General features: G+C 44.2%; 6 protein-coding genes across 6 annotated transcripts; 2 read left to right on the forward strand and 4 right to left on the reverse strand.

The window, feature by feature from the left end:
- Positions 1–288: 288 nt before the first annotated feature.
- On the reverse strand, positions 289–2938 carry EAE98_006353 (uncharacterized protein; the record flags this gene model as incomplete). The annotated part of the gene is made up of 3 exons (XM_038953976.1): positions 289–430; positions 544–2714; positions 2810–2938. The coding sequence occupies 3 exons, from the start codon at positions 2936–2938 to the stop codon at positions 289–291; spliced, it is 2442 nt and encodes an 813-aa protein (XP_038809766.1).
- Positions 2939–3240: 302 nt separating this feature from the next.
- Positions 3241–4506, forward strand: EAE98_006354 (uncharacterized protein). The gene is made up of 3 exons (XM_038953977.1): positions 3241–3487; positions 3548–3712; positions 4018–4506. The coding sequence occupies exons 1-3, from the start codon at positions 3450–3452 to the stop codon at positions 4133–4135; spliced, it is 321 nt and encodes a 106-aa protein (XP_038809767.1). The 5' UTR covers positions 3241–3449; the 3' UTR covers positions 4136–4506.
- A 2232-nt stretch (positions 4507–6738) lies between these two features.
- EAE98_006355 (uncharacterized protein) lies at positions 6739–9491 on the reverse strand. The gene is made up of 4 exons (XM_038953978.1): positions 8315–9491; positions 8198–8251; positions 7964–8137; positions 6739–7879 (listed from the first exon to the last, which is right to left on the reverse strand). Exons 1-4 carry the CDS (start codon positions 9176–9178, stop codon positions 7382–7384), a joined length of 1590 nt encoding a protein of 529 aa, XP_038809768.1. The 5' UTR covers positions 9179–9491; the 3' UTR covers positions 6739–7381.
- Positions 9492–12229: 2738 nt separating this feature from the next.
- On the reverse strand, positions 12230–12496 carry EAE98_006356 (uncharacterized protein; the record flags this gene model as incomplete). Its single annotated transcript, XM_038953979.1, has 1 exon — positions 12230–12496. The coding sequence occupies one exon, from the start codon at positions 12494–12496 to the stop codon at positions 12230–12232; it is 267 nt and encodes an 88-aa protein (XP_038809769.1).
- Positions 12497–12824: 328 nt separating this feature from the next.
- Positions 12825–13274, forward strand: EAE98_006357 (uncharacterized protein; the record flags this gene model as incomplete). Its single annotated transcript, XM_038953980.1, has 1 exon — positions 12825–13274. The coding sequence occupies exon 1, from the start codon at positions 12873–12875 to the stop codon at positions 13272–13274; it is 402 nt and encodes a 133-aa protein (XP_038809770.1). The 5' UTR covers positions 12825–12872.
- Positions 13275–16969: 3695 nt separating this feature from the next.
- EAE98_006358 (uncharacterized protein) lies at positions 16970–18013 on the reverse strand (the record flags this gene model as incomplete). Its single annotated transcript, XM_038953981.1, has 1 exon — positions 16970–18013. The coding sequence occupies one exon, from the start codon at positions 18011–18013 to the stop codon at positions 16970–16972; it is 1044 nt and encodes a 347-aa protein (XP_038809771.1).
- Positions 18014–18852: the final 839 nt, after the last annotated feature.

Consider the following 18852-nt stretch of genomic DNA (forward strand, 5'->3'; position numbering starts at 1 on the left):
CAGGAGGACAGGGAAAAGGTTAGGTGGATTTCAGTGAGAATAATGTGGTGAAGCGCTTTAACGCGTATATACACATGGGACAACACGGCGCAGCACTCGACTTCAACTAGAGAGCATGCCCAAGGGATGTTTCATATTTCATACTTTTATTTTTTATTTTGTCTATTTTATGTAGAGTGCCTTAACGCCTTTAACTTTGTATGTATCTATTTATGGGCAGATAGGTTTGGCGTTCAACAAAAGCATTACAGGAGGCGTACTTTAACATACGATACCCCTTAGAATTATTCAACATAGAGAATAAATCCTTAAAGAACTATCTTCACTTGCAATTGCAAGTTCCATGCTTGAAGTATTATTCTCTGATGTTTCTTTTGAAGATGGTTTCCATGCTAATTGGGTGATGGCTTTGGAGGGGTAGTAATTATTGCTATGATATCGATTTAGTATATCTAAATAAGAGGAAAGGAAGAATTAAAGTAGAAGTTTGAGGGAAGATCAAGATCAAGATGAGAATCATTAGGGACGAAAAATAACACATACCTAATCTCCAACTCCAACTCAGCAACAGTAATCTCATCTCCAATCTCCACCCGATAAATCTTGAATCTCCCAACTTCAGTCCCAACAGCTAAGTACACGGTACTTTCCCCCACCAGCTCATCGCAGAAATCAATCGCGGTAACGGGTGCTTCGGATGCGATGGTCGCTTTACAAGCGAATTTGCCTTCTGCGTCGCGGCCCCAGATCTTGACGCTTTTATCGCGTCCGGCGGTTGCGAAGACGGGGGATGTGCTACCAGAAGAGGTAGGCGCCCACGCCGCATCAAGAATCATCCTCGTGTGGCCTTTCGGGTTACTCTCCGCCAACGCATAGGTATTTCGATCTGAATCATCGCGTTTGAAGATCGCCCATTGACGATCGCGTCCGACGGAGAGGAGATAGTTGTCATCGCTTGAGAAGCGCAGACGCGCGACGGTGAGAGAGTGCGCGGTGAGAGAAGGTTTGAGTTCATGCCATTCTTTCGTTTCGAAGAGTCGGATGACGGCGTGGTCGATCGAGCTGGCTTTGCAGGCGGTGGCGATAATCGAGCCATCGTGGGAGGCGGCCAGCGCGGAGATTTCGTAGCCGTGGCCGTAGAGTTTTTCGGTTTCGGGCCAGAGCGTGTGTCGGGAGAGATGGTCTTCGAGGGGAGGGGAGGAGAGATCGAGGGTTGATTTGTGCACGATGGATGCGGGGTCTATGGCGTCGCGGTCGCGGTCGTCGGGTTGTGAGATGGTTTGGTCGTCGGTGATGGCTTCGATGGCTTTGTTGGAGAGGCCGAGGACGGGCATGTTGGCTGCGTCGGGCATGTTGGTGGGGTTTTCGTTGCCGATGCCGCAGAGTTTGTGGAGGAGCGTGGCGACGGCTCTGGGTTCGTTGAATACTCGGAGGAGTTTCTCGTCGGCGCCGGAGACGAATTGAGAGGCGCCGAGAGAATCGATACAATTCAAATCATAGCCGTGGATCTGCGGTCTCGCCATCTCATGCCAACTGCTTAGTGCATCTCTCTTCCACTGGGCGTGTAAGCGAGTAGTTTGATCCGTGCTAGTCGAGAGCAAATAACTTCCGTCTTTCGACCATGCGATTCCCATGACGGACTTCACATGGCCTGTGATGGCAGTATTTTGGGCCCAGCGATCGGAAGATGTATCGTGGTTCCATAGACGCCAACTTCCCGTTCGGCCGAGCGAAACGACGGTGCTGCCGGTGGGAGACCAGAGACCGGTCCAGAAACCGCCGGTGCTACCAGTGGCGGTGGTAGAACCCTTTTCCGCACTGATCTCGCCAAGCCGTGCGATGGTTACCCAGACGCCGGTGTGGGTGTCGGGTTCCCAGATGGCGAGAGAATTATCTGCTGATGCGGATAGGAGTTGGGGTTTTTGGTTGGAGGTCAAAGATGGAGAAAGCCAGCGTGTACTGTAGATCCAATCTTCGTGCCCGAGCAGTAAAGCTTCGAATGTAGCTGAGAAATCCAGTCCTTGAGCTTGGAATCGATGAGCCTTGTTGGATAGAGATTTTCCAGGCATGAATGCACCGAATGTTGGATCGGCTGCTGTGGCTGCGGCTGGCAATTCTTTGCCTTGATGGATTCTCCAGAGTCGGATGTATTTATCCTGACTAGCTGATGATAGTAGTAAATCACTCGTGAGACTATCGCTCTCTTTGGTGAATTCCAATGATCTGATCCATCCTTCATGTCCAGATAATGTGGCTTTGTACTTGAATTCTGATCCTGCCTGCGCATCAAGCACATGAAGTTGAATAATATCCTTAGTACCCGCAACTGCAAGAACCAAAGAATCCGAAGCTCCAGTCAAAGGACTCAAAGCCAAAGCCAGAGGGAACAATCGGGGAGTAATCGTGATAGACTGCTGCAAACTTGCAACATTGCTATCATCCAGTTTCCACACATTGACAATAGCATCTGCTGATCCGGTAGCAAAGATTTTGGATCCTTCCGTCACAGCTATACAATTGATTGTGCTCTGATGATCGGTAATAGTTTGAACACAAGTATAAGTCTTTGATACTTCATCCCGTTTCCATATCCGGATCGTCTTATCAACAGATCCACTGAGTATGAGACCATGTGATTTCGGCATGAATTTCACCACATTGACAGTATCCGTATGGCCACTGAGAAGTTCGAAAACCCCTCTGGAAGTTTCATTCTAGACATCATCAGTATCTTCTCTTGATAGGCATTAGAGGACCAGTCATAAATCCCCATGATCCGGATCTTCATCAAAGACATGTCAAAACTTACTCCGGGATACCATAATGCGATATTCCTATCTGTTCCATAGGCCAAAAGTCCAGACTCGTCCCAATCGGCAGCAGAAGGATGTCTATTGGCACCTGCCGCAAGATATTCTGGAGTAATTTTATCCATCATATTTAATATTGTTTCATCAACGCATTCACGAAAGAAAATGAGATTTATCGTAAAATCGTTTGGATCATATCCAGGTTGAACGCCAATATCATATAAAGTCGTGATTTCGTGGTGGGTTCAATATTGCTGTCTGGGAGATATTTTGTTGATGTCGTGAAAATTGTTTTCACCCATTTTTACAGGAATTTTTGGTTGGAGTCACATCACCACAATGCATTTTGAAAATCGGTTAAAAATCCAAATTTCATTGAAACTCTTTGATATTGATATGAAAAGAAGTGTAAGATTTAGAATTAATTTTACGCATCTTGCGAAACAGAGCACTTCAATTCTTTTCATCATAAACTCGGTTTTCCACAAAGAATAAACGTTGCTGTCCGAAGTTACAAGTCCAAAATAAGCGAGGCTGTGAAGCGTCGCATTTCTGCCGCTGCCAAAATTTCCCCGACGCAAACCACCACTTCAATATCAAAACCTCCAAGAATTCAAAAGTCCACAACGTAACTTCAAAATGGCGACAGATACCCTCTCTATCGTGGTAGAATTTACGTACGCCTCTCTGCTCCGCCCCAATATTCCCTAAAACAAATCCAACTAACCCTCCAACAGTGGCGGTCTCGAAATGTTATTTTCCGACCAACGATCCCACAAACTCTCAATCCCCAAAACAGATTCCAAGGGCGATCCCGTTACAGTCGGCTGGCTGGTAAATTATCTGTGCGACGAAATCATGCAAGATAGTAGAAAAGACATGTTTGTTCTGGACGATCACGTGTGAGTCGCAAGTTTATTATTTTCCAATTTCCTCAATGTCTCGAAAGGCATGGGAAGGGAAGGACACTAGTGTGTTACCATGGGTTGGTTTCGATGAAAGTATTTTTGGATTCTCTTGGGCTTGGGTGTCGATACCATGTTATGCCATGCCCCTAATGTTCATCTGAATTTCCATTATCTGCACCTTCCGTCGACTTTCTTTTGAGCTTTCACCGTTTCAAAACTATCCCCGGTACCAAGCCACTTCCCCGTATGCACCAGAACATGCTAAAATTCCATACTAACCACACATTGCGTGTCCCTAGGCGTCCCGGCATCCTAGTCCTCATCAACGACGCAGATTGGGAATTAGAGGGTGAAGCTTCATACGCATTGCAATCCAATGATAATATATTATTCGTGTCGACGCTCCACGGGGGCTGAATCTGATGGATACCGGGTTGTGGGGTCGCGGTGAAGTTGCAGCTGAGTTTATTTGCAAGCTACATACAATATATCATTTTTTAGATGGTCTGGGAAATTTATTGGATACTGAAAGGTCCCCCTTATTTCACTAAGGCGAGATACTTGAGTCAGGAATTTTCATTATCCTGGTTATATGATAGGATACGATTATGAGGAGCGACCGATGTATCATATATCAGCCAGCTGATGATCCGAGAATCCGATGACAAGAGATTTCGCCTTGTCTCGGCTCAGCAAAGTTTGATGATCGGGCCGTCATACGATTATACATTGTACATTCTAAATACATTCCAAAATGATTCTAATCCAAATGATACCTTCCATTCCCTTGCACGTGATGTACCCGTGTTCTGATCTGCGTCATGGGTTAAAGGTTATCGCGCAATTGACAAACAAGGCTCACACACCCAACCCCTTTCTCTTGACGATCCCACTCCAACATGAAGTTTTCAATATTCAGCCCAGAGATGTGAATATAATTAAATCTGCTATACCATTTTTTGGAAGCGTTTGTAGTAGAGGCAGGACTTGACATGATGTTAAAATTACCTATTTATTATCCCTAAACTAAAAACCGGCTATTCACAGGCTCTTCCCGTGCGTCCGTAGAGATGGGACCATACATAGTGTGCAGTGTGTACCCAAAAGCTAGTTTCTCGAGCATCCTCCAGTCTGTGCCACACATGTACCGTCCCATCCGTGCCGCGCCATAGGCCAAGCCGTCAAGATCGTAGAATCCATGACATGGACGATGAATCGCATTGCGAATCGAAAGAGCCCATGTCCTGTTGTACACAGACGCAGACAGGAAACGGGAAATCGAGCCAGAATTGAACAGAACCCCACACTGGGTTTGGATGGCCAAAAACCATCAGCACTTATGCCCAAGACGACCGATTATTTCCTAAATTAGACGAGCCTAGGGGAATTGCCTGGTTCAGAATTTCTCCCTTGCGCATACCAATCGTTGCCATAAAGCATGCCAAACAAATCCAGACCTGCACACTAGTTCCAATTCAGATCTCGGACGAATCGAAAGAAAAGTCAAAGACAGGTGCAACTAAAGGGGGGAGCGCGGCAGATCTAGATTCCATCCCGCTGCTAGCTGCCAGTTTAACCTTACTGACTACTGCTAGTTGCCGGGTTTGCTAAATTTGTTAGACAAGCTGGGATTGTTTCCCGCGTTTTTGTTTGCAACGAGATGAGATCATAAGATCTGTGCGAAATGCGGATGGAGATGAAAGAGGGAATGCAGACCCGTAACAAGCTCAACAACCTAGTCTCCACACATTTCCCAAAGGAGCGAAAAGGTTTCTGCAGGTATCGTTGAGTGATTGAAGGATTGCCAAAGTGGCTCGAGTGGATCAAACACTCGAAGGTTCAGCAATTCATTAATCATTCCCCCATTCAGCCCAGTCCGGTGATAGGAAATAGGAGATAAGCTTATTTGAAAAGGGTTTAGTGTGATGCGACGCTTGTTCAATTTACATACCCACCTAGTATACGGCATATACGGAACGTTACTTCAAACGAAGAAAGACATGGAATGGAAGGATATTAATCCTGCGTTTGAATCGCGCGTGGGCATGTGAAGAAATGGCTTGAGTCAGTCGTGCGATATTTGTTTGATGCATGCCAGATTGACCACGATTCGTTTGTCAAAGTGACGATTTCATATCGCCATTCCCAGCATCGGTAGGTGGTGTATGTAACAGAATGTAACCTGGGGTGAAGCGGTGAATGCTCGAGTATGCATGCAGAACCGCATCAATCGTACATACCCTACCTGTTCCCCCGGGTACGTCCTATGTACTATGCACCATGTACGTATGTGTGTGTATTATGGTAGATATGTATGTATGTGTGTGTGTGTATGTAGAAGCAGTGCAACATCAGAGATTTCGTCAGTGCAGAGCAGAGCTTGCTTGCTTGCTTGCTTGCTTGCAGATAGGTAGGTACTCGGTGTGAAGATCAATGCGAAAGCGAGGCAATTACCGTGGTTGAAGACACTGTACCTACATACCGTGTAGAACAATTCATCCATTCTTTCACGTGCTGTTTGCGCAGTAATCTGTACACATTCATACGTACATTCTAGAGATTTCTCTCTGCAGTTTTTCGGTGTGTTAGTTCACATTGAAAGGTTAGTTTGGGAGGAAGAAATCGGAAACAGGCAACTCCCTACCAAGTTCTCCTTCTCCCTCGCGTCGGGTTCCAATAATCGGTACGGGATGATTCGAGGCGAAGCTGTGAGGCTGGCCGTTTAAGGTAAGGGATGGATGAGATGTCAATACTTGCAGCCTCATGGCATTCGGTCAGTGGTCACTACGTGTAACTTATTTGAGGGTCTGGAGAAGATTCAATAGCGATATACTCGCACCTTTTGTTTTGGTATCCATATCTTGAGTTCTAGTCCTTCAGTAAGTGTAAAACATAAGATGACTCCTCAGCAGCATCTAGAATAGCGCATGGTTATCACCATGGGATCTTGGAAATATTGAACAACTTGAAATGGATCAAGCTTAATTGATAAGAATGTGGTCATATTATTCGTTAATAAATCTAATTCGCTTGACTATCTGACTATCAACTATTGTGATAATTATACTCAATATTGTACTTCTCCTTTCCCACTTTCTCTCCACTTATTCCCCCCCTCATCGATTCCTCAACCTATCCATACAAGATATACTCCATCCCTTTGCCCCACTCCCATTCTGTCCTCATACATCTACTAATATCTCCCCGTTCCACTATTGTCTGCCCAAAATACAAAGATCCCTGCCCTTCCTAAGAAATACATGATATCCGCAGTTTGTAAGATTTTGTATTGACTGTACCACCCGGGAAAAATGAGTAAAAAATGAAAAATGGAAGAATGAAAGGATTGTGATAATGAAAGATATAAAAAAATAAGAAAAATGTCCAGATAAACTACTTCTGATACAGAAGTGATGGGTAGGCACTCGGTCTGGTGCTGTAAAAATACAACGCTTTTTTGTAGATGGTCGTGTGCGCGGTCGTTTGATAATGATGATGAGAATGATAGTCGTGTTGATGAAGATAGTTTTCTACCATTCGTCCATTTTCGTTTTTCTGCTCGTTCGTAACTTGCATTTCTCGTAACTTTGTACGTTTGTTATATGTGCTCGCCCTCCCCTCACCAATCCCCGAGCTTTCTTGTCTTGAACTATTAGCAGAAGCTTAGTACAGCCTCTCTCCAAAAGAGAATCCGCCTCTTGAGTTTTCACCACGATGATCCTCATAATCTGAGGTAATTTCGTCTGAGGAACTTGAGCAGGTAGATGCCGTTCCATCGCTGGAGACAGAACCATAACTACTATGTACACTCATGCTTCCACTGGTATGACTCCTCAGACTCGCATCGGAATCGTACATCGTTACATCACTACTGAATGGTGAGGTTGCATCCACGCCCATGAGTCCATGACAACTTCGCATGTTAGACGAGATATAACTGCTAGCATTTGTGCCAGTACTTGCATGGCCGCTCTTGGATAATCGACTTCGGGGACTGATGTTTCTATCTTTGCCTCGTCCTTTGATGCCCTTGTTACTGTTTTTGTAAAGATCTATGAAGTAAGACCAGAATTCTTTGTTAGCCTCCAGGTCGAATTCGCCGCTTTCAAGTTTCAACAAGAGATTTTCAATTGTTTGCTCGTGAAAGTTGTTGTGGTGAGTCTGATTGACGAAATGTTAGAGCTTATTCCATGAGTGGGACGATGAAAGGAAAGGTAAAAATAAGAAGTTAATGAGTTAGCGTACTTTGAGGTTACCACGTTGTGTGAAACGTTTCTCGCATCCGTCGAGTTTGCATTCAAAGGGTTTTTCGCCAGTGTGAACGATTGCATGAGCACTCAGATTGCTTGGTTGTCCGAAACGCTTGCCACATATTTCGCAAGAAAAGCGTCGTTCGCCACTGTGACGATTCATATGCGTCTGAGGAGATTCTTGATTAGCATGAAATTTGACAGATGAGAGGCAAAAGGGAACTCTTACCTTGAGGTTTCCTGCCTGAGAGAATTGTCGACCGCAAGATTTCCAGCTACATGTCTAAACATATACTATTAGTTTGGTGTACATATTAAGTGACATGCATAGATTCTGACTACTTACATATGGTTTTGCACCAGTATGCTTCCGGAGATGGATTTGCAAGTGTGTCTTCTGTGGGAAACTTGATGGACAATCCTCGAAAGTGCATGGATACTTCTTCTCTTTTCTCTTGGAGTGTCCTGGTTCACTCGAAGCCTTACCAGATGTGAGCATTTGCTTTTCTTCTTTTTCATATCCATGAAATCTTCGATACATTGAATCCTGTCGAGAGAGGGTGTGGGGTGCACCTACCACAGTTGTAATCTGAGGAATAGGTGGTAATTGCGTTTGCAATGTTTGTGCTTTAGTTTGAATGACTTTCATAAGTCGGTCAATTGCTGTGCTCCCAATGTGTGCCTCATCAGAGCCAGACAAAGGAAGAGGATTCATGTCTTTGCTAGGTGGTGGGGTTGATTGTGTTTTCGGTGGTGATTTTTGACCTGCAGGTGTTGCCCATGAAGGTTCAGGTTTGATTTGAGGACTTTGATTTTGATGCGTACTTCCCACAAATCCTCGTCGGTTGCTTCCGTTGAAAGGTGCCTGTTTTGGAGTAGGAGCAAAAGATTGCATCATGCCGGGAAGAGGTCGTGGCTGAATGTAATTGGCTCCGTAAGTTGGGATGATAGTGTTTAAGCTACCATCATTGTAAGACGTGAAACCATATGAGTTCTGTTGAATCTGTTGATGGCTATTGGGCATGTTGAAAGTGCTGCCACCATAAGAGCTTATTGGCATGATGGGAGCAGCAACGGTTGCTCTCCCTAAGCCTGCTGATGTTGTTGTTTGGGGATTCATAGATTGAACCATGCCGGCTGTATCCATATAGCAAAATGGAATGTGAGAGTCCCCATTCCAGCGCCAGGATGTGTGTGATATAATCGTCATTTTTCCGAGTTGTCTTGCTTGATGCAAGACTTGTTGTTGCTGATAGTGTAAAGATTGATCTGAAGTTGATACTTCGTCAAGTTGACACAAAAGCTTGAAGAAAGAAGTGACTTTAGAACAGATATGAACTGAAGATGATCAAAGAGGTTGAAGTTATTGAGAAAGTGTATGTATTGAAGAAGGAAATATGTTCAGTATTTGTATATGCGTCACACCTTGGAAATGAATGCGTATTGTGAGATCTGGACAAGTCTTTTCCGGCCTTTAAAGCAATGGAAGGAAATTGATTCATATAGACTTGTTCCCCACTACTGGTGAAAGTGCCGGTAGGCAAGGTTGTACAGTGCGATTCCAACTATTCCAATCGAGTGCCTTGACCGGGGAGGCAGAGATAGTGAAACAAAAACAGACAAGGCTGGCAATTCACTAGTATGCTTTACTGCTGAAATCAATCCCATACAAACGATATCCTAAAAGGGTGATTGATAGATTTGCTACTGGCAGGGATCTATGAGATAACCTGACCAAGGCTGCAATTTCGAAGACATTGTAGCTAGAGTGATGGCCAATCGGAAACTGACATGGTCGTGATCCAGAAGGACGCTAACATCATGCCAGCACGTCAGAATTCGAGGCAGCATTGGCTACCTTGTGAACCTACAGTGTGTGGCGCTGAGGCTTTTGATGAAAGGGATATACTACCATCTTTCGAAAGAGGTCAAAGTCCTCATGGGTCATGGATCTTGCGAGGCACCAAGCAAGATCTACCATGAGCCATGATACAAGAAGATATAAGCACTGGGATTAAATCCATAGTGGAGGCGGGAAGGATAAGGTCTAGAGATCTCATGGGGAGTGATGAATTCGACCTTGCTTAAAGTGGCTTGAAGCGAAATCTGTCGGCGACATTTGAGGTATGGATTATGTCGAACGCCATTACTATAACAACTAGTTCTAAGTAAATTCTTAGCATCAGCCTAGAGCCCGATCGGCTGATATTATCGGATCGGTATGCATAGAATAACTTATTCCCCGGTCAGATAAAATCTTTTCCAGCGCACTACGCGGCCATAACAATGAAAGGAATGTTTGTATATGCAAATACCATATCAAATTGTGATAGAAAGTTGTGATAAATTGGCGGGGCTCGGAAAGCTCGCCGCGGAGTACTTTTAGATCCATGCATATGTGATGAGTTATTCGGGCTTAGTGGAGCAAACATTAGCAAACGTTCGAGGCTTCGAGTCAATTGCTGGTCTCAGGAAATCACTGAGAAGAAGAGGGGCATTATATTCAAGCCTGAACAGCCCTATGTGGTTGAACAAACTGCACACAACATGCGCCCATCTGGACGGTAAATTGTTTTCGCTGGGTTAGAGTAAAGAGTCGTGATGTGCCATGGGAGGAGAATAAAGAGCCAATACGAGACGCGATACTAAGCCGGGGGGGCGGACGGCTTGATCCCGTGGAAATGGTACTGTACGGATATGGCCGTGTCAGACTGACTTGTGTCCCGGATAATTGCATTTGATCAACCCTTGTCGAGGGCTGAAGCCTTGGAAATTCTCACCAATGGTTGGCTCTATACCCTGACAACCACGCATGGCACTGTTTTTGAGCCAAAATAGTGACAGAATAAGTGCGACTTTAGGTAGACCAGCATTTCGAATTTAGGGGCATTGCAAATTGGAGAAGATTGAGCATCGAGATGCTGATTGCTGATTGCCACAGCTTGTGGCGAGAGAACAGATTATCTGGATCATAACGCGTAAATTTGTAAAACTTGCAAACTCAAAACCCAAAATCTGAGATGTTGTGGCATGTAGCTAGTTGCATGTGTGTGCCACACATCTCAGTCAGTCGTGACTGTGTGCATTGACCTCCATCATAGATTTGGGGGATGATAGATTCGTGAGACGCCAACCATGCAAACTTCGTATGAGATTAGTTGTGGGGAATGCTAGACGGATCTCACCAAGAATCTCCACGGCTGGGGCTCGAAATCTATGCCATCACAAATCTACTGCAAGTGACGTTCTCACGATGTCACCCATCCAATTGACCCATGAAATGCTTACTCTTCACCCCCTTGCTTTACTGGAGACCCGACACTTTGGTTGGTGGTAGATCCTCGTGGATTCAACTCAATAAGTCCAGTCTTGCGAGAATAATGGGTCGGCATCTCCAAACTTTTTCGTCAAAATGGATGTTGGGAAGTCGTAAAGATGTCGATGCGTAAGTGGAGCGCATACATTCTCATCTTTGATAAGATAACGTGAAGTCGCGAACCGGTTGAGTATGAAGAAACGAAATCAAATTGCATGGCAATACATTAAGTGGGTTGGATCTACAAGTGGATGTTGGGCCCAGGTGCATTTTGGCATCACCTGCTCGAGACTCGTTCACTTGATAAATTCTGCATTCGAGTATCCTACTGTATATCTTGTATATCCTGTATATCGAATGTGGTTGTCGCATATATTTCCTTGTTTATGACCCTGTCGTGTTGGTGGGTATTTTCCCTAGTCAAGTCTCACAAACGGCTGGCTGCATATTCCCTTTGTAATTGCACGAGGATCGTTTCATTCGTTTGTAGAGAGATCGAGATTCGAGATAGTGGTATGAGTATCTAGCAAGATGATTAGTTGGATGCTTTCAATTGATCGATGAGGTCAATATTGCGGGAGGAAAGGAAGGCAGGAAGGTATTTGATAATTGATACTACCTACCTGAGCAGAGACAGACAGACAGACAGACAGACAAGACATCTTTTAGCAAGGAAGCCAAAATGTCTCCAATATGGATCGAATTAATTATAGAAATGCGGTAGCTACCTACCCGCAGGATGATGGGATTGTTTACCCCGCCGACGAGTGTATGACGAGAGGGAGAAGGAGGAGGAGAAGGAGAAGGAGAAGACGGAGGAGAGATTGACAGGAATTGATTAATTTTGAGGTAGCTAGGCAATAGGTCGTCGTAGGGAAGTAAGGTAGTAAGGTGGTGAGGTGGTGAGGTGGTAAATTAGTAAGGCAGTGAGGTCGTCATCTCTTGTCAAAGTACCGTGCGATCATACAACCTACCGTACTCCCAGCTAAAGTGTCTGTGCGACAGGTAGGTAGGTATCGATGACCAGCGCCAGTGAACATTTCTATTTCCATTTCCATTTCCATTCTTGACAACAACAACAACATCAACATCATCATCATCACCATTATCATCATCATTATCATCAACATCAATAACCTCAAAATCAATACCGACAACAATGTCAACAGCAACAGCAATAACAGCTCGAGATTTAATCAGCCCCCAATGCATCTATCCATTTTTTTTTTATCATCTTCTCTTTCTCATCACACCACACTGACCACAGCCATCATTACATACGAAGACGGCCACCAATTCACCTCCATGTGGAAGATAAATCTATATTAAGAGTGATGGTCCAAGGATGCATTCATAAAAGCGATCAATTCATCATAGAACCACTGGTCTACCTCCCTACGTAAGATGTCTGATCGGTTCAAATCGCTTTCGATCTTCCTCCCTCTACGCTCTCTCCGTCCTAGTCTTTGATATATCCTAGCTACCTTAGGCGAGACCCCAGCAAGAAACACTTGGTTGACTATCTCCCTTCTTTTAGAATTAGAAGCAGTCTAGTCCCGACTTCTCAAGGGTCTCATCCGATAAACTTATGCCTTTTGCACAGACTCCCGAGTTCTCCATTTGGTGCCGAATCGAAACAGTAAATATCTTGGTCACACATTGCCTTTACGACCGACCATGTAAGTCTCACCTCAACCTGAAGGCCCCCCTGCTCTTTGAGGCTTTTGCACAGACGTTCATCCTTCTAATCGTTTCCTATATCGAATTGCATCCTCTCGTCGACATACCAAGGTCTGTGCGGAGGCAGATTGAAACCCTACAGGGTCCCAACCATCTGATTACGAACCATGCAAATATCGCTGTCACCACAATCAATCCATATCTCACATGTTCATACTGCTGTAATCGGCTGCTCTTCCCGCAATACACGATTTCACAGCCATCATATTCGCAGGTTGTGCAAATCACAATTGACCTCATTGTACGGTAATTTTACTTTGAGCCTCTATCACGGGATATTGATGGGTACGAAGATCATACTACAAGCCACTTTTGACCACATAAAAAGCAACCAGACACTGCGGGTCAAACGCGAGTTTACGAGGCAGTACAGCTTTTGCCCAATCTTGGTTTAGCCTTTTCCTTATTTGATGCTCCATAAGCTCGACCTAATCTTTAAGGGCCTATTTCAATTGTATTTGGGTCATCAGATAGTGCAATCTCCAACAAGATTTTCATGGATTTGAGAGATTACGCAGGGATTAGTTACGGAGCGCTAGGCCGCTCCCAGACCCGAATCACCCCTGGAAAGACTATTTTCGCTTCCATTCTCATGATCTTACTCCGTACTGATGCATGCGGTTTAAGTGACAATTCTTATGCATGCATTGGTTCAAGTAAGATTCCAAAATTCTCGAAATATGCACGTTTGGATGTTTTTCTTTTGCTTAATTCGCAAACTTCAACAGTTTAGGTTCGTCTTTCAATTTCTACAAGAGATTTCTGGCTAGAACACGATCGATCACAACTGCCATTGCGTCATATTGAAGATTAATGATCTCGTGTGTATTGCGGACATCACATCTATTTTGATTCGCTACCGCTTAGATTCCCAAGTGTCTTAAGAGGATTAGCAAAGAACGAATCTGCTGAAATCAATGCTCTGAGCTGCAGAGGGTTTGCATTCCAAGAGACCTTGATTTTTCTTACTCGCGCTATCCGTTAAGGGCGCGGCAGATAAAACGTCCATAGCAGTATCAACCATACTACTCTTACTCATGCTTAGGGCTTTGACTCAAGAATCATATATGAGTGTTTGAGACCACCCCGCGAATTTAATCTCATCGGAGAGACTTGAAGATGGGGGGCAATTTGGACTTGGTCCATCACCCGATTCCCTGTCATTAAACACCCGTTTCATAAAAGTAAAATGAAGCTTCTCATCACATCATCTATATACTGTTGTTGTTAATATCAACATGTTTCAATCAACTCAAAATTTAATCACTTCAGCGTTGGCATACGAGAGTTGACCCTCAATCTTGATTGATAATTACCAACTATCCTTCCCATGATGGTTAGTCCTCAAGTCTGATCACCCAGAGTAGACAGGGTAGAGAGTCTTCATCGTACCACTTTCATGCATGCAGCATCTGAGGATTTAGTAACTCTACTGTGAGACGGGTCCACTTTGGCTACAAATCAGTTGCACTGAATCTTTCTTAAACAGGAAACAAAATATGAATATATTCGTGTAATTGGTTCACCGGCCGAATATCATGAACGTTTCCAATTGTACACAAGGCAAGAAATACCCCTCGCCCTCGGACTTAGATTGAACCCCAGAAATGAGAAGGGGAAGAGCCGAAACTTTAATTATTGTGGCTGTCAAAGCGCGGTGCGCAACCGCTGTCATTTATCGAGTTTCATCGTTTAGCTCGGATGAAGGTTTAGCGATATTTCGGATTGCTGGATAACTACATTTCAATCCACTCCGCTTTGGTGAGTGGGGCGGAATTCCCCACTTCATGTTTGCCGGTATAGCCTGTTGCCCCTCTCTTCTTCCTTGACAATTTTTCCTTTTCACCACGTACTTCACTCCACAATATCCCATCATGACGCCCCTTCTGGCCGTGAGCCTTCTCATTCATCTCCATTCATTTAATAAGATAGCAATTCTTTCATGGCAAGATATTTTTCGGCTATGGGAATCACCTCTTAGGCTTAAAGAAACGGGAGCAGGGACTTGCATTAACTCTCCCTCCTGCATGATCTGGTTCGCAGATCAACTAGGCCAACTGCCGTAAGACATATTAATGAACTAACGTACCACGTTGTATACAGTGAACTCCTCTAATCTCGCCATCCTTGTTACTTTACTGCTGAATGTTTACATCCGCCTTTAGTCAAGCTAATCAATCTTACTACAGAAATGTTAGCTCATTAACATTCGCGAGTATAACCAAATGTGTCACTGGAACAATGGCCATCTCAATTTAGATCAGACAGTATCATAGAGTTCATGTTGAATGAGAAGTCATCTGATAACAGAAACAGGGAATAGAAGGTCAGAGAGGTCACTATGTGATTATGTTCTTGGAGATCCCGCTTCTCAAATTGCCTGTTTATGATTTCGAGGTGAGAATACAGAAACGACCATCTGAAACTTGAAGTTCAAGTTCGTATAGTATTGTTTTACACGTCCAAGCGTTCTATGATTCAGCGGTGTTTTACTCTTCACGACTTCCACTGCATACAGCTTCTCCATTGAGTTATGATATCTGCCAATCGCATCTACCCTCTCAGGAGTTACATATCTTCGTGCACGTTAGCTTCTTGACCTCTTCTTGGTGGCGTCAGACATTACGAATCTTGCATTGTTTAGCAGTGCCAGCTGAGAGAGCTTGTTGAATATTTTGTGGCGGAATTCGATAGTTGCTCGATACTGCAGTGCAGCCTGTACTGCAGGGCGTTCTTTACATATCGAAAATAAGTATGGGATATCTGCAATCCATACCGCTTTAATGGGATTCCATCTTTCCTACGGAGGCATCTCCGTCTCGCCTCGGTAAGTGGGCAGGGTTTGAAAATCTCGGGATTTACTGGGTTTGCGGGATTCAATCCACTTCATGGTACTGCTTTGGTTCGTTCCTGCATGTTCACGTGATTTAAAAACTTCTTAATGATATATCCGAAAAGACTTGAGGATATAATTAGATGCAGGTGTAGATGTGCATACGAGCATCGTCGCCAACATGGAAGATTCAGGTGAGAGGAACTTTCTTTTATCCACATGTCTACTGCAAACCCCATTTTTGATACTGCAATTTTCGAGCCGCGATTGCCCCACGCTTGGGGATTGACTCCTTTGCTTTGTCTATGTACTCTTGTTGCTGTTGTCACCTCTTGCGTGTGTTTAGATGTAAGAAAAAGGATTTTTGAAGAATATCTTTTGAGAAAGATTGAATGGGAAATTTCGAGGATGGAGAGGGGAGCCTACGTGTTGAGTTGATTTCTTGTCTTGATTTTCAATTTTCATACGCTAGTGCAAATGGAGGGGAAGGAGAAGATCGTGGTGTAACGGAAATTTTATGGAGGGATGTGAAAGATATATGCTATCCAGTCGCTCAGTAAATTTTTGGGATACTTACATATTGTATATGATCTTAGTACAGATAGTTGAGTTTCTGGTTCGGTGTAAGATGTTTGGGATGGAGGGGTTGGTGGGTAGTGGAAGATTGGGGGAGGAGAGATGGAGAGTTGAGAGATCTTGTACATGTAGACAGTCGACTACGCTGACATAGATTATTTAAGTACTGTGGGGGATAGCTATCTGTTGCCCTGGGGCCGGATAGCCTTTGGTCAGGTAGTTGACATTTTATTTTTACTTTGCTAGTGCATTGGCACTATGTTCAATTTTCACACTGAGACTTTCATCACCTTTCCGATCAAGACTATCACATTCCTCAAATTCTATTCTGGTTTTTACATTTTTATGTATTCTTGAATTTTTATTCTTGTTTTGGTTTTCATGGAAACACTTTCATAAAGAAGAGACCCAACTCCAAAGTAGGAAGAGGCTCGAAGGTGTTTTGTATCAATAGACATTAGCAAACTAAACTCCAAGCCTACTGATGACATTTGAGATATCTTAGCGCTAGCGCCTTCTTATCTCGTTACCGAGAATCACTCTTCAAACTTCTTCATCAAATTCTTTACCCTCTCGCTAATCCTCCTAGTGACTTTGGCCGGGGCTGCTGGGGGAAGTTGGGGGGGTTGAGGTTTTTGGGAAGGAGCTTGTGTGGTGGTTGACTTACCTTGACTAGGGGTGCTTTGTTCTCTCTCGAGTTCGGTCGAAGCTTTCTCCTCGCCTAGTTCGAAGATCATGGCGCCAAAACATGGTATAAATTTGTGCCAAACATGTATCTTCTGTACCTGTTTCCCGTTCAAGCTCTCCGCGTGATCAGCGCACAATCTGCCGATGGGTCTTCCGTTTACGGTCCCCATCAACATTTTGAACTCATCACTCGATGGGTCGTCAAAAGTTCGCTTCACCGTCACTTCACTTTCAAGTTGGCCTTTCGAGACACCTTGCGAGAGAAGAACATCTCTCATGGTAGCAAGGGTTCCTGAATTACCAATTGGAGCACGGATGATGTACTTTAAATCTGTAAGTTTTGACACAACTTGGGGAGATGAACCTGTCACATTCGCAGTGACCGCATCGCGCCAAGCTTGGTAGATGAGCTCACTATTGTAGAGACGTGGTGTATCTAGTCCGGGAATGTCAAGATCAGTCGCCGTAGCTGACGTTTGCACAATGACTGTACCCACCTTCGCAGATACCCACAAGTTGCAGACACAATTGAATCCGGGCCAAACTGCGTCAAACCCTCTGTTGGTGTATCCTTTCGAATGGAAGTTGAATTCAGACCAGTGATAGCCTTCGAAGTCGATAGGATGCTTTGGGTCGGTGAGGATGTTGCGCATGGCGCCGAAACAGAGTCTTTCGATACTGTCTTGACCATGGCGTCCGTCGGGGTTGAAATAGCGGATGTTCCAATCGGGAAATGGAGTGTCTTGACGAGGGGTGGTGTGGATGGCGTCCTCGATGGCGCGGATCACTTTGATTCCGCGATTGAGGTATTCTGATGGTGTTAGAATTTCTCCCAAGCCTTTTTCTTGGTTTGCTTCGCTGAGTCGTTCGGGTCGATTCATAATGTTGTCCATGGTTAGAGAAATTAGGATGACTTACTTTGACTTGAGACTAGAGTGACTAGACTAGACTTGATTGGTTTAGCTTATTAGGGGACTCGTTAGAATGTTTGATTTGCTTTGTCGCGAATCTAAGTGGATGGGGAAATCTAAAGAGATCGACAAGGGGTCCTATATGTGGCGTTTTATAGCCACGTGTCCGCCTTTGTTTGAGAACTATTGGATTGTTATTGGATTGTTGTTTGGATGTTGTACCGGTGCTCGATAATATAAAGAAATTATTGAACAACGTTTATTGTTACACGGCACTAGAGACTTCTGGAACATATGGAGAAAAGTTAACTATTGGTGTGTACTATTGTATCGGTGTTGTTTTGTGTCCCTTTGTTGCAGTCCTCAAACTAGCGGTAAATGGAGGAGGTGATTCACGAGATATAGTGCGCAAACTAGCAGCTGTCAAGCAAAAAATAGCGTCGATTCGCACACCCAAAGTCACATTGTGAGACAGCGATACAGATCGGAGGACCCTGAATCGAAGGGTCTTTGACAAGATCTTCAAAAGGGTCTTTTTGGTGTCTCGGAGTCCCCCAATTTTTTCAATAGGATTTGTAAGTCAGAGAGTGAATAGCTTCACTTTTCTCGTATATATCACACTCCGTGTTTTCCGCTCCACCTCCTCTCCACCCATTCTTTCCGTGTTTCTGGAATTTCAATTGGGAATCTGCATTTTGGGTCTGGATGGTGGGGATTAATTTTTAGTGCCATCTGATAATGAATATCACTATTTGGAATTGTTTGAAATGTTTGAAATGCTAGGTAGGTAGTCAGTCGTCGTGAATGATTTACATACGTAC

This window comes from Botrytis deweyae (genome assembly GCF_014898535.1).
Source record: "Botrytis deweyae strain B1 chromosome Unknown BDEW_013, whole genome shotgun sequence".
NCBI lineage: Eukaryota > Fungi > Ascomycota > Leotiomycetes > Helotiales > Sclerotiniaceae > Botrytis > Botrytis deweyae.

Excerpts from the sequence above, each read along its gene's own strand:
- EAE98_006354 (XM_038953977.1), top strand. The coding sequence starts at position 3,450 with ATGGCGACAGATACCCTCTCTATCGTGGTAGAATTTAC. Across the intron at positions 3,488-3,547 it reads TCTATCGTGGTAGAATTTAC|TGGCGGTCTCGAAATGTTAT; the intron begins GTACGCCTCTCT and ends ACCCTCCAACAG. Across the intron at positions 3,713-4,017 it reads TTTGTTCTGGACGATCACGT|GCGTCCCGGCATCCTAGTCC; the intron begins GTGAGTCGCAAG and ends GCGTGTCCCTAG.
- EAE98_006355 (XM_038953978.1), bottom strand. The coding sequence starts at position 9,178 with ATGACGATTATATCACACACATCCTGGCGCTGGAATGGGGACTCTCAC. Across the intron at positions 8,252-8,314 it reads ATACTGGTGCAAAACCATAT|ACATGTAGCTGGAAATCTTG; the intron begins GTAAGTAGTCAG and ends GTATATGTTTAG. Across the intron at positions 8,138-8,197 it reads CTCAGGCAGGAAACCTCAAG|ACGCATATGAATCGTCACAG; the intron begins GTAAGAGTTCCC and ends GAATCTCCTCAG.